The sequence below is a fragment of the Tasmannia lanceolata genome, unplaced genomic scaffold (assembly GCF_043159265.1).
Source record: "Tasmannia lanceolata isolate RefF3 unplaced genomic scaffold, GAP_Taslan_0.1 ptg000002l, whole genome shotgun sequence".
Lineage (NCBI taxonomy): Eukaryota > Viridiplantae > Streptophyta > Magnoliopsida > Canellales > Winteraceae > Tasmannia > Tasmannia lanceolata.
The window spans coordinates 45221370-45237240 of NW_027518679.1; the positions used below are offsets into that span (position 1 = coordinate 45221370).

The following is a 15871-nucleotide window of genomic DNA, read 5'->3' on the forward strand; positions in this document are numbered from 1 at the left end:
GTTAAAAGTGAAAACCCACGCACCTACTGTTATTGTATGTGAGTGTAATTTCTGCTTCTATGAATTGAGTTGATTCAAGTGTTTGATTCAGCATTGTTTGATTGTAATTACAACATTGTTTGATTACAACATTGTTTGATTCAAGTGTAATGTGAGTGTAATTTCTGCTTCTATGAGTTGAGTTGCCTTGCCAAACAAGAATTTTCCTTAAAAAATTGCGTCAATGTAAAAAAACCCGACCCGACCCGATCCGAGATATTTCTCGGGTACGGTTGAGTTCTCCAAAACCCGACCCGATCCGAGATATTTCTCGGGTACGGTTGAGTTCTCCAAAACCCGACCTGCCCGACCCGAGTTGCAGCTCTACCTAGAATGTTTCTTACTTCAGTCAGCACAATAATGCTACTATTATAGAAATGTGAGTAAGCAAAAATCATCTTGCCTCTATAATTTCTAAACACTCCCCACTAAATTAACCGTTATAATAACTTTTTAACAAAAGCCAAACAAGTTAAGGATCAATGGATGAAGCATTTTTCAATCTTTAAGAAGCTTTTAGACTTTTAGGATGAGCCACTTCTTTAGAATCTAGTGCATCTTTCGATCTGAATTCGGGTTGAACCCGTAGGATCGGGTTGAGCCTGACCAAGCTGCACCTAACACCCATATCAATGAGATGGATGGCAAAGATAGACTACCCACCCGTTCAGTTTCATTGGAAATCTATAAAACATCACATTAGACTTATTATCTCAATCTTTCCATCAATAAATATAATATCAAACTGCAACTCAGTAGTTGTTCTCGAGCTTCCAAAAGCTTACTAATAACCCTATAGTTAAGAACATCTAATCAATATAACTCCCAGACTAACATCTAGATCCAATACATGATCTAAACAATAGTCATAGTTTAATAGTTTATACACCAAGTTGCAGTACAAACTGGGATTCAGAGTCTGAAAGCAAAAGGGTACCGGTATCTCCTTCTTCTTTCTTTCCCTAAAAAAGCCGAGGGAAAAAGCCAAAAAACCCAACCTTTTTTTCTTTATTTTGAGACGATTCTTAGATGGTTTCTTGGGATTCGATGGGTGCCTGAGCATCTGTACAGAGAGAACGAGTCCTCCACGCGCCACCTCTCAGACGGGTAATCCTAGCCGTCCACATTTCAACCATCCATTGATCCAAAAAAAAAGAAGGAAAACCTAATATTATCCTCATCTCCTTCCCAACTCATTCCATTTCCTTTTTGAGCCTCTCTCCTATCACTTTCAAGACCCTTTTCTTCATACAAAGCCATGCTTCTACAACTCTCTCCCTCATACACGCTTCTAAACACTCCCCACTAAATTAACCGTTATAATAACTTTTTAACTGAAACCAAACAAGTTAAGGATCAATGGGATGTAGCATTTTTCATTCTTTGAGAAGCTTTGAGATTTTTAGGATGAGCCACTTCTTTGGAATCTAGTTCATTTTTCTATCTGAATTCGGGTTCAACCCATAGGTTCGGGTTGAGCCTGACCAAGCTACACCCCTATCAATGAGATGGCAAAGGGAAGACTACCCACTCGTCCAGTTTCAATGGAAATCTATAAAACATCACATTAGATTTATAATCTCAATCTTTCCATCAATAATTATCTTAGCAAACTGCAACTAGGTAGTTGTTCTCGAGCTTCCAAAAGCTTACTAATAACCATAGAGTTAAGAACATCTAATCAATATAAGTCCCAGACTAACACTTAATCCATTACATGATCTAAACAATAGTCATAGTTTATACACCAAGTTCCTGTATAAACTAGTATTCGGTGTCTCATCTTCTTTCTATCTCCCAAAAGGCCAAGGCAAAAAGCCAAAAAACCCTACTTTTTTTTGTATAATTTTTTAGTTGAGACGATTCTGAGAGGGTTTCTCGGGATTCGATGGTGCGTAAATATCTGTACAGAGAGCACGAGTCCTCCACGCGCCACACCTCTCAGACTAGTAATCCTAGCCGTCCACATTTCAAGCATCCATTGATCCAAAAAAGGCAAAACCTAGCCACTCTCTCTCCCTCTATATTATCCTCATCTCCTTCCCAAATCACTCCATTTTCCTCCTAGCTTTCAAGACCCTTTTCTTCATACAAAGCCATGCTTCTAAGAGCTGCGTGTGCTTTCATTTTTTCCTCTACACATGGAGAAAATCAAAACCCTTTGAGCTCTGCTTCATCTTTTTCTTCTTCTCTAAGACTGAATTCTTCACAGAGAAGAGGAGGAATAGATGGGATATTTGCTATGGCTTCGAAGAATCAGAATAGTAGGCCGCTAACAGGTATCGTTTTCGAGCCCTTTGAAGAGGTGAAGAAGGAGCTCCTTCTCGTGCCAACTGTTCCCCATGATTCAATCGCCCGGCAAAAGTATTCTGCTGATTGTGAGGCTGCAATCAATGAGCAGATCAAGTGGGTCTATTTGATTTCTCATTGTTCTTTTGAGGAATTTTGTTCATGTTTCTTATCTTTCATTCTTTCTGTGTTTATGAATTGGGTTTTCCATGACTGGGTTTTTTCTCTGTTTTCTACTTGAAACTCTCATATTTTTCTTCTTTTGAAAGAAATTCTTTTATGGGGTGTTTGGGTTTGTCTATCTTTATTTCCTTTTCTGTTAGAAATCCAATTTATTTCATATTAGATTTATGTGGGTCTTCCTCATCTCCAGTGTTACAAGTATTTATTTCCTTACTCTCCCTATTTTCTATCTATATTTTCTATAAGAGCATTGGAGGCCCAGTTTTCTCGAATTAACTCAATGTTTTCTCCATTTTTCTCTTCTTCTTTATTTTCTGTTTTGATAGAACTGTGTTCCATCAGAGGACTTTCTTGGTGGACGCCTGAGAGGCGCCTTCAAAAAAAAAAAAACCGATCATGGTATCAAGTAGGGATGTCAACAGATCCACTTTGGTTCAGATCCACCTATGTCTTAGTCACGACCCATTCAAATCTCTTATTGGTCGGATTGGATTCGGAGTGTTCTTTGTTTCCTACTTCCTGGGGTCTTAGTCACAATCCATTTCAAATCGAACCATCCATCGGAGACTCGGAGTGCCCTAGTAGGTCCTACTTACATTTTACACAGTTAAAATTATTAGAAGAGGGCGAGTGCAAACTTAACCAATAGCTGCAAGGGTGAGCCACAACGGCAGAAACGCATTGGGCCATGGACTCAGGGTCAGTGGTTAAAGAAGGAAGAGAAGATGGTGACTCGAGACTTGAGAGAGATGAATGAAAAAAGATACTAAAAATAGGAATCGTTCTAAAAAAATGCACATGACTTATTTTTACTAAAATACCCTGTAAGTAATACTTAAAGTATTAAAAATTAGAGAGTTTTTTTCGCAAAATAGTATAATAAAATCAGATTTAGGATTGTCCCATGAACTTTTGTTGGTTATTTGGAGCCTATCTGTAATAATTTCGGATCCTATGATTTGGTCTCGAAATGAGTCCATTGATCTTGATAATGTGTCCAGATGCTGTCCATTTAAGTTCGGATTATGATGGTCCATTGACACCCCTAGTATCAAGGCTCTAAAGCCTTATTCCATGACTACATGAAATAAGAATGAGTCGTCCGCAGAAGAACAAGCCTTGGAAGCGAGTTTGGATGCGAAGATCGAATCACGACTTGAATCAAGAATCCAAGCCCTCAAAAGAGAATATGCTAAAGATGTTTATAGAATTTCTTTCCCAAAATCTCAATCGTCCCCATGCAATGACCATCCGAGATCCACTTAATCCTGTGTCTAAATCAACCATTATGCATAGGGATCGGTCTGATCAGGGCACTACAAACTTTCATGATCATCGTATCAATGAACGAGACAATCGACGAGGTGTAACTTATTTTGATTGAGATCAAAATTCTCCTCACATGAAAATAGAGTTTATGGGATGGGATGGTAGCAATCCGTTTGGCCGGGTGTCCCTAGCAGAGCGATATTACCGATTCCATTAGACAACGGAAGATCTTAGGGTCGCAATCGCTTTAATCAATCCTAAAGGCAATGATACCCAATGGTATGATTGGTTTGAAGCAATCTATCATGGAGTTCCTACTTGGAAGGAGTTCGTGGGGGGTTAATTGGTTCGTTTCAGCCTCTCTAAGTACGAAGTTGTTCATGGAGATCTAGCAAAAATAAGACCAACGACAACTGACTAGGGGTATCATGGCCGCTTCGTATGACTAACTGAGCCCGAGACCGGTTCGAGCCATAGTTGGTCGGCACGTTTGTAGCACCCAGACATTAGACGAGAAGTCAGGGTGTATCATCCTCGCATGATGACAACGACTATTTCTTATGCACGATTGCAGGAGGAAAGACTCCATGAAGATAGTCGACGCGTTGATGTGCCTCGAGAAGGTCCTGTCGTATCCCCGGGTTGTAACATCCCTAGTGGTATAACATCCCTAGTGGTACAGGAGTCATCGTTACAGACAAAAACGGCTGCTGATGATTGAGCCTGCAGACCATCCCGACAAAGAGGACGAGGATAAGGATGAATCTCATCATGAGGATGTCAATCAAGAAAATGATGATACAGTTTCTATTTCTGTGCATGCTTTAGCAGGAAATTCTACTTCTCTGACTATGTGGGTCAAGGGATATGTCAAACGTAAGCCCGTGACAATTTCAATTGACTCGGGTAGTATAAATAATTTTATCTACGTTTGGGTTGCTAAAAGACTTTCTTGTCGCGTGTCACACTTTTATAAATTTGAGGTTAAGGTAGCACATGTTCTAACCTTAACTCGTATTGGAAAATGCTCTAATATGAAAGTTTTCATACTAGGTCAAGAGTTATTCACAGATCTATTCCTATTATCACTAGATGGTTGTGATCTAGTCTTGGGAGCTCAATGGTTGATACCCTTGGGATATTGCTTGGAACTTTTCCTAGTTCATTATACAAATTTCATTGAATGGAGAAAAGGTGACCATCATGGGTAAAGGTGGAGAAAGCATGACTACGATCAACAATCATCCAACATAAAGCTAGTGCAAAAGGAGCATGACGTCTTCCTAGTGCAGCTGCGAAGACTGCAAAATTTTAAATTTGCCACAAAAGTTGCTAACGTGGAAACTCTTCTCTTAGAATTTGCAGTCATATTTGAAAAACCGGAGGAGCTGCTTCCTAAGAGGAGTTCTCATGATCACCGCAAACATGGTACTCAAGCCCGCATGAAGCAACAAGCGGATAAACATCAACCTATGCGAGAATTCCAAGTTGGTGATTTGGTATTCCAGCTTCTACAGCTCATCAACAATTATCCATCAATATTCGTGCTTCTAGGAAGCTTTCTCCACGTTTCTATGGGCCTTACAAGGTGCATAAGCACATTGGATCTGTTGCTTACCAGTTAAATCTACCAAAGGGCTCAAAAACACACCTTGTTTTTCACATGTCATACTTGAAGAAGAAATTGAGAGCGTATTGTTGCTCAATTCCAACTGCCAAACACGTTTCTAACAGGTGAAGCTAAAACGCAACCACATGCTATCTTGGACCAGCTGATTGTCAAGCATCCTTGTGCAATGGAGATGGTGCCACGTGGAAACTGTACCATTCCCTCCAACAAATTTTTTTGGAGTTTACTACTGATCAACCTTCAGGGCAAAGTTGATTTATGCTGATTTATGTAGGTTTCCATAATCTTTTTTTCTTTCTATTATGCTGATTAATGTTTCCTATTTTGCTCTCCCTATTTTCTATAACATGCAGATATCATATGGCTATTCAGCATGCAATAATCACATTTAGTGTTGTTAGCACATTTGAGGCTGAGTTTCCTCGAAGTAACTCATGGTTTTCTCCATTTTTCTCTTACTCTATTTTTCTTTTCTATTTTCTGTCTTGATAGAACTGTGTCTATCATCCAGTTTTTTTTTTTTTTTTTTGGAATGGTATCATCCAGTTTCTCTACGAATAATATGTTGATTCCTTGTTGTTTCGATTTTCTATTGTGTGATTCCCTCTGTCTTTGTTTCTTTTGCTGTTTTTGACGTTTCTTTTAGAAAATATCCCTTGCTACTAAATAATTTTATTTAGGGTTTCAATATATGCATCGATCTTTCTGTAAAAAGAAATTTGTCTCTACTACCAAACCCCCCAAAAAAGAAATTTATATCTACTATGAAACCGTCTTTGTTGATTGTCGGTCCTTCTTTATATCTATCTGTTCTTCTTTATTTTAATTTTTTTTCCTTTTTCTTTTTCCAATATTCATGTGAGCCTGTTATCTGTTTTCTCTAATTTGTGGCTATATTTGCTATTTGAAAAACAGTGTTGAATACAACGTTTCGTACGTCTACCACGCCATGTTTGCCTATTTCGACAGAGACAATGTAGCACTCAAAGGACTTGCAAAGTAATTGATGGAAAATCCGAGCACCCTTTTTTTTGTTGCTTTCGTGATTGCCTTGCTGTTTAAGCTGGTTTATGATCTCCTTTAACTTCAGGTTTTTGAAGGAGTCGAGCGAAGAGGAAAGACAACATGCAGAGAAACTGATGGAATATCAGGTTCTTGCAATCTTTCTTTGTTTGGTCTGGTTCTTTTATTCATCTTCAGTTTGCAGATGAAACTTGCATTGCTTTCTTTCACTTTGTATTCGGTCTTTTAAGCTGTTCTTTTTATAATTTCAGAACAAGCGGGGAGGAAGAGTGAAGCTGAATTGTATACTGATGCCTCTCAGTGAGTTTGATCACCCAGACAAGGGAGATGCACTGTATGGTGAGTTTCATTCGATTAAGTTTATTTGGATCGCATTCCTTTCTGTGCCTGCAGTATAAAATCAATTGGGCCGCAAAAGAAAATTTCTAGTAGATTTAACTCCAAGAAGAATATAACACTAGAATGAGTAAATGTTTTTTAGAACTAGAAGAAAATACAGAGTTTTGTGCATCTCTCTCTCTCTCTCTCTCTCTCTCTCTCTCTCTCTCTCTCTCCCTCTCTGTCTCTCTCTCTCTCTCTCATATGATTAAATGCTTAATGGTCACGTCCCAAGGGTGGACCTGAGTTAGCACTCCTCTGCATATGATTTAGTCGTGTTCCTCTGTTTTCATATGCGGAGAAATTTATATCCTCTTGATGTATCTTTTACTATGGTATTCTCTTTCATTTGCTATAAGGCTAGACTAGTGGTGTTCCATTTGTGCGGTGTAACTCTTTTCGGTGGTGCAGAGTGTGAAGAGATCAACAATGTGGTTGGTCATTTTCTTCAGGGGTTATCGTGCAGAGATATGTTGCAAGGTGTATTCATTCCGCAAAGTCTCACATTCACCTTAAAGATAGCGACCTAGTTCATACCTCATTTTAGTCGCATAATTGGTTTTTCATAAAAACTCATTTTTTTCTTGGAATTAAGGTACATAAGGTATATCCACGAACAAATCCGCCATTTCGTCGAGTATAGAGTCGTTTCTTTCATAGTTATAGGTTATATTTTCTACACGTATTCTCATACGTCTATTACTTGTGTTACTAGTCTCTAATGATTCATTTATACCCATCTCTATCTACCTGTCATACTCTATCCACTTTTGTTAAGTTTGGCTTGTTTCACACTAATAAAATTATTTTTATGTCACTCTTGGCATTGTTTGATAATTTTTTTTTTAAGGATTTGCTAAGCTTCATCGCAAAAGGCTTTTCGTGGCTGGTCTGTTGCACGTCAGACCAGCCACCTCGTGAATGGAGACAAGGTGGCTGGTCTGATGTGCAACATACCAGCAGCGAAAACCCTTTTGCCATGGACGCTAGACCAGCCACCTCGTGAATGGAGACAAGGTGGCTGGTCTGATGTGCAACAGACCAGCAGCGAAAACCCTTTTGCCATGGACGCTAGCAATTCCCTTTTTTTTTTATGTCACACTAGGCAAAGTTTTCATTTCGGTCTCTAATTATTTTTTTAATTTATTTTTGAATAATCTATTTATATAAAAACCAATATTTAAGTGATGGTATAGCATCAAAATGACTAGAAGACCAAAGTAGTTCCAAAGCCATAAACTTCAGTAGTATTCAGCTGATAGAGAGCTAAGAATTTTGAAGACGACTTGTATTGCTTAATAAACCAAATAGGTGAGGACAAAGAAGAAGGTGACGGAGATGTGAAGAATAAATTCGATGTAAACCAATCAAGAACATGAATTTTCTGTTAGAACTACTATTATTAGCAACCCTACTATATGTATTATTTGTGGGAGTGTAGGCAATTTGGGAGAAAGCCATTTCACTGCCTTTGTTTTTTCAAGAGAAGAGTCACCTCATCTTGTCTTATTCTTTTAATATGTATGAGGTGGCTTTTCTTTCTTGAAAAAGAGGGGCCACAAAATGGCTTTCTCGAGAAAGCCATTTCGCAGCTGACTTTTGCAGGAGAGAACAGCCACCACAGATGAATTAAATGAATAAGACAAATTATGCTAAAAAGTGAGCCACTGTTCTCTCTGCAAAAGTGTGCCGCGAAATTGCCTAGCAAATCCCTATCATTGAGTTTCCATATATAGTTAAGATCTCTCTCACTCTAATAAACAATGTCATAAAAAATGTGGAAATCCAACTACCATTTGACCAAGGCCCCACTATTACCTTCCCTCATCAGTTAGCCAAAAGAATCTATGAGAGGAGGGCTAAAGGAGAAAGGCTAAGTCCAAGGTAAGGTGCCTGCTCGTGTCCATTTCTTCAACATTTTTTCAAAGATGCTTTCACTCTACACTCCTTCCTCTTCAATTCTCACGCTAAATGACTCATATAACCTTCAAGATACTCTGCTTAGTTCCTCACTGTTGTTGTAGAAGACCCACTAGAGAGGCTTTCTCATTTGAGAGAAAGTTATGGGTAATTCTAGTAAATCTTGTCCATCACATTGAGGCCTCCGTCCCCTGGTTGGTTCTTTCTTCTTTTGTATTTTTGGGATTAGTTTAAAAATGGGGAAGTTGGGGTGGGTATATAAAAGGAAGAGGGATTGTGGAAGGAGACATGGAAGAATATAGAGATGTGGAGCTGGTGGAAGAAGGGCTTCATCTTCCCCACAAAACGTTTCATGTTAAACATTATTACCTCACGCATCCCCCACAAGGCCAAAGGTAACGCAGTCAGACACACAAGTTCTTATTTTTCTTGTTCTTCATTGATATGTTATTCTCATGTAATAGAAAAGTATTCACATCATCATTTGGGTTATTTAGGTTATAGTTTTTCTAGTAGTTTCAAAATTCTCTCGCGTCATCGTGGACTCCTCCGAGTCGACTCCCTTTTACCTTGGCCGTGTTCTTGTTTGAGTCCACGTATTGCCTTACAAAGTCAATCAAAACACTCTTTTGACTCTTGAATTATGACCGGCCAACCGAGTATACACAGCGGCATTAACCGAGTCCTTGACTGTGTCGTGTTGAGTCTACTAGGATTTGCTTTTGCGACATTTTGGTCAACGTACCTGTTTTGAAATGCTAATTTTTAAACTTCTTTAATCTCACTCACACACTCTCTAACACATACAGTTATACATTTTCTTGTTTTGCATTGGTCCTTGGGTGATAAAAGGGACAAAGATAAAGCAATTTGACACACACACACACACACAATTTCGTGTTCTGCTGATAATCACATCATCATTTTGGGTTATCTGGGTTCTTGGTTTTCTTCAAACTTCTTTAATCTCTCCCCCCCTCTCTCTCAAACACACACCTGCTTTCTTGTTTCCTGTTTCTGCATTTATCCTTTACCCCCAAAGGAAATAAAAATGGTGAATCCCATCATCATTTGTGGGTTATTTGGATTATGGGCTTTCTTCAAAGTTCTTTACTCTCTCTCTCTCTCTCTATAACAGACAATTTCTTGTTTTTCTTCTTCTGCATTGATTCTTACCTTCTCATGTAACAAAAAGGGATAATCGCACGCATCATCACGGCTATGTTTTCTTTTTTTAAAAACACTTCTTTAATCTCTCTCTCTCTCTCTCTCTAACATACATACAATTTCCAGCTTTTTTATTCTCCATTTATCCCTACTTAGGTAATAAAAAAAGGTGAATCCCATCATCATTTAGGTTTTCTGCAAACCTCTTTACTCTCTCTCTCTCTCTCTCTCTCTTCGTGTTTATGCCCCAGGCTCATACACTTTCTTGTTTTTCTTCTTCTGAATTGATCTCTACTAAATACTTAAAAAGATGAATTTCTTCATTTGGGTAATGAGTTTTCTTCAAACTTTTCTTTCTCTCTAACATGACAATATATACCTATGTCAGGGGAAGGACATGGGCTTGTGAAACTTTATAAGGAGATAGAGTCTTGCAGTGGATATGCAGATATACAAGTGATGTGGGAGATGATTCACTCCTCTTGCCCTCCTAATACCAACAACAACAACAAGAGAGGGTCTTCTTGGAAGTTTTGCTTTAGATCGACATGAGGCTTCCTATTAGTAAATGGAGGACTCAAGTATGGTGAAATAAGCATTGTCCTTCTCAAAAAGTGGTGAATCACCTTCCAACTTATTTGATTGATAGTTATTTCTTTTTTAGCCTACGAGTGTTCCTTGGTCTCTGTGAGGGCAAGATGTAATAATCGAATTACCAACTTTCATCTTTGTAAATATCATTACCTTTGTGTGAAGTCTTGGGAAATATGAGTCCATGTATGTGTATGCGTGGAGAGAACACATTTTGTAGAACATAAAAGAGAAATCTTGAGTTTAAGTCTCTCTTGACATCCTTCAAATTAACATCCTTTAAATTAGTGAGAATGTCAGTGTCATTAAGACAAATCAAGGAATCTCTCTCTCTCTCTCTCTCCATCCTTCAAATTAAAGATATATCAGTGTGTCATGAGGGCATGTTTGGCAACCATGAAAAATTATTCAATGGAAAAAATAGTAAAAATAAAATAAAATTCACTACATCAAAATTTTCATGGTTGCTAATGATGCTCAATCTGTCCAAGCAATTGGACAGGTTAGATGGTATCGATCCCTCCTGTTGTCAGTTCTATCTGACCTGCAGTCACAAACAACAGGTTAGGGACCACCCGAAATCGGAACTCTGGGAAACCCTCCGACGCTCAAGTTAGTATTGAGATCAACAAAACGAGAACTTGACACCAGGAAGATTCTGAATTACCTTAGATGTTGCCCCGGAGGGAGCCGACCCCCTAGAATGGAGAGGAAGGTTCCTGTTTGTAGGAGGTTCCGTTGCTCCAAGCGTGATGTGTTGTTGGCGAGATCTTCGGGATATGGTGGAGCTTCTTTTTTGTCACTGACGATGTGTCCGGGTATGGATGCTTGGATGCTTCTCGATTTTTATCCCCATCAGTTGCCACACATGCCCTAATATAATTTAAGGATGAGTTGCATAGATACATGTGCATCCAAAATTCTTTGTCCTCCCACCGCTCCTAAGTGAGGTTTTAAATTTCAGTTTCGATTGAAAATTCCGTGCAAATCATACAAAAGTGGGGAGATTTATCTTCTGTCAACAATTTTCACTCTCTCACGGTCTTGGACCCAATGAATGCAAAAAATGAACCCATAATATAAAGCGACGAGTAGGGGTGTTCATTACTCGGTTATAACCAAATAACCGAACCAAACCGAATTGGTTTGGTCGGTTTGGTTCGGTTTTTTTCCTTTTCGGTTTGGTTTCAGTTATTTTTTTTTGAAAATTCGGTTATTCGGGTTCAGGTTCGGTTATCTCAAAAATAAAATAAAATTGGTTAACCGAATAACCGAAATTACGGATAAAAATTATTATTTTTTCAAAAAAAAATAAAAAATTGCTATATGGGCACTCCGTAGGAAGATCAAAACCGTCCATTTGATTGATCACAACTTAATTAAGTTGTGCTCAAAAAATCATTTCAATAGGATGATCCTAGCCCTCCGATCCAAATCGAGATTTTACTTTTTTTCCTCTTTTTCTCCCACTATTCGGTTAACCGAATAACCGAAGTTTTAATTGGTTCGGTTTCGGTTCGGTTTCGGTTATCGAAAATTGATAACCGAAATTATTTTGGTTATCAAATTAAGTCTATTCGGTTCGGTTATAACCGAACGAACACCCCTAGCGACAAGTATGCAAATTATCATACATATAGGTGGAGAGAAGAGTAGAGTTAGTCTAATCTCATTTGAGTTGACTAGCATTTTATAACTAAAACAAGAAAATGAGGTACTCATCATTCATGCAAAAATATGCATTTTTAGGACTAAAATCTTATGAGGTAAAATCAGAGGCAGATATTAACAATTTATGTATTTAATAGGAAAAATTATTAAAAAAATGCAAAGTTTTGTCTAAATTGTGAATAAAGGGTAGTGATTTGAAATTTATAAAAAAATGTTCTTAGGTGAGAGAAGATGGCTTTTAGGACAAATATACCCCTTCTACCTCTTTTTTCTCTCCACCTCTTTGCACCTATCCCTATGCACTTATTACCTTCTCACCTACCACCTTCTTCTTCCTCAAGACTTTTCTAACGTGAAAAACTCCATGGAAGGGTTTTGAGGGTTGCCATTTACAACAAGGTTTGGTATTCATGAGGGTTTATTCATAATAAACTTATCGAAGCAGTGTTACAAAATGCAAAGAAAATGAATTTTGAGCTTAAAACTGAATTTTGTTGTTTTCCCCATTTTCAAGATAAATCCATTTTCTTTGCATTTTTGAATTCTAAAACATCAAAACTAAGCTTGAATTTATGGTTGCCTGCATGACACTGTGATCACAATGTATATTCCTATTATCCTTGGAATTATTACTCAATTTGAAAATAAAAATCTTTGGAATTATCCATATTCTACTGGCTTCCGTCGGAAGTCCGAACAAAACTTCAGACTTCCGAATGGAAGCCAGTATACGTAACCAAAATACTGGTTCCATTAGGAAGTCCGAAGGTTTGTTCGGACTTCCGAGTCGGACTTCTGAACAAACGTTCGGACTTCCGACGGAAGACAATCGAACTTTGTAGTTCGGTAATTGTCATATGTTAGTGCACCCTTTTGGTATTTTTTTTCGTAATTTTACTACTTTGCTTCCATTTTTTTGTAATTTTTCATTTAAAACTTAGCACTTCAACCACAAATCCCTAATGATTGCTATTTTTTGCAAGTAATGATTATTATTTTTTGCAATTATGTTTTTGCTAGCCACCTTTGCACCCATATTACTTCTGCGAATCTTTGCATCAAAGGATGGGCCATAAGCCGAGAAGTTGCCTCGGCGAAGGTGGCTAGCAAATTCCCATACAAAAAAGGGAAATGTTATCCACACTACTGTATTTTGATGAGGGCACTCCTCACTTAATTAAAAGTACGGTATGGCCCCCCCCATAGGATGATCCAAAGCGTCCATTAGACGGTCCACAGCCTAAATTGGTTGTGTCCCAAAAATCATTTCCATAGGTTGATCCTAACCCTCTGATCTATAGAGGGTTAGGACCAACCCTCTAACATTCTGATCAGAGGGTTAGGATCAACCTACGGAAATGCTTTTTGGGGCACAACCTATTTAGGCTGTGGCCCTCTAATAGATGGTTTGGATCATCCTATGGTGAGGGCCATACCGTACTTTTAATAAAGTGAGGAGTGTCCTCATCAAAATACGGTAGTGCGGATAACAATTTCCCAAAACATCTTAAAATATACGGCAAAAATCAGGGTGACCCGCGGGTTAACCCGGCCTGTACGGGCCCCGCGTCGGAACCACATTTTCCACCCCGGAACCACATTTTCTACCCCGGAACCACTAGGGAACCACATTTTATACCTCGAAACAACTAGGGAACCACATTTTATACCCCGGAACCAGTAGTGAACCACATTTTATACACCGGAACCACTAAGGAACCAAATTTTATACCTCGAAACCTCTACGGAACCACATTTTATACTCCAGAACCATTACGGAACCACATTTTATACTTCGGAACCACTATGGAACCACATTTTATACCTCGGAACCACTAGGGAACCACATTTTATACCCTCGAACCACTACCGAACCACATTTTATGCCTCAGAACTACTAGGGAACCATATTTTCTACCCCGGAACCACTAGGGAACCACATTTTATACCTCAGAACCACTAGGGAACCACATTTTCTACTCCGGAACCACTAAGGAACCACATTTTCTACTCCGGGATCACTAGGGAACCACATTTTCTACCCCGGAACCACTAGAGAACCACATTTTATACCCCGGAACCACTAGGGAACCACATTTTATACCTCAGAACCACTACGGAACCACATTCTATACTCCGAAACTACTAGAGAACCACAGTTTATACCACGGAACCACTAGGGAACCACATTTTATACCCCGGAACCACTAGGAAACCACATTTTCTACCCTGGAACCACTACTGAACCAAATTTTATGCTCCGGAACCACTAGGGAACCACATTTTATACCTCGGAACCACTAGGGAACCACATTTTATACGCTGGAACCACTAGGGAACCACATTTTATGCCTCAGAACCACTACGGAACCACATTTTATACTCTGGAACCGTTACGGAACCACATTTAATACCTCAGAACCATTATGGAACCACATTTTCTACTTCGGAACCACTAGGGAACCACGTTCTATACTCCGGAACCACTAGGGAACCACATTTTATACCTTAGAAGCACTAGGGAAGCACATTTTATGCCTCGGAACCACTAGGGAACCACATTTTATACCCCGGAACCACTAAGGAACCACATTTAATACCCCGGGACCACTAGGGAACCACATTTTATACCTCAGAACCACTATGGAACCACATTTTATACCCCGGAACCACTACAGAGCCACATTTTATACCTCGGAACCACTAGAGAACCACATTTTCTACTCCGGAACCTCTAGGGAACCACATTTTATACCCCGGAACCACTAGGGAACCACATTTTATACCCCAGAACCACTAGATATCACATTTTCTACCCCGGAACCATTAGGGAACCACATTTTATACCGATGAACCACAAGGAACCACATTTTATACCCCAGAACCACTAGGGAACCACATTTTATACCTCGGAACTATTAGGGAACCACATTTTTTACACAACAATCACTAGTGAACCACATTTTATACATCGAAACAACTAGAGAACCACATTTTATACCTCGGAACCACTAGGGAACCACATTTTATACCCTCGAACCACTACCGAACCACATTTTATGCCTCGGAACTACTAGGGAACCATATTTTCTACCCCGGAACCACTAGGGAACCACATTTTATACCTCAGAACCACTAGGGAACCACATTTTCTACTCCGGAACCACTAGGGAACCACATTTTCTACTCCGGGACCACTAGGGAACCACATTTTCTACCTCGGAACCACTAGGGAACCACATTTTATACCCTGGAACCACTAGGGAACCACATTTTATACCTCAGAACCACTACGGAACCACATTCTATACTCCGGAACTACTAGGGAACCACAGTTTATACCACGGAACCACTAGGGAACCACATTTTATACCCCGGAACCACTAGGAAACCACATTTTCTACCCTGGAACCACTACTGAACCAAATTTTATGCTCCGGAACCACTAGGGAACCACATTTTATACCTCGGAACCACTAGGGAACCACATTTTATACGCTGGAACCACTAGGGAACCACATTTTATGCATCAGAACCACTACGGAACCACATTTTATACCCTGGAACCATTACGGAACCACATTTAATACCTCAGAACCATTATGGAACCACATTTTCTACCTCGGAACCAGTAGGGAACCACGTTCTATACTCCGGAACCACTAGGGAACCACATTTTATACCTTAGAAGCACTAGGGAACCACATTTTA

The 15871-nt window shown here is 39.2% G+C and overlaps 1 protein-coding gene across 1 annotated transcript; it reads left to right on the forward strand.

The window, feature by feature from the left end:
- The first annotated feature begins 1857 nt into the window (after positions 1-1857).
- LOC143875161 (ferritin-2, chloroplastic-like) lies at positions 1858-10776 on the forward strand. The gene is made up of 5 exons (XM_077376944.1): positions 1858-2445; positions 6326-6409; positions 6501-6561; positions 6685-6772; positions 10287-10776. Exons 1-5 carry the CDS (start codon positions 2138-2140, stop codon positions 10448-10450), a joined length of 705 nt encoding a protein of 234 aa, XP_077233059.1. The 5' UTR covers positions 1858-2137; the 3' UTR covers positions 10451-10776.
- Positions 10777-15871: the final 5095 nt, after the last annotated feature.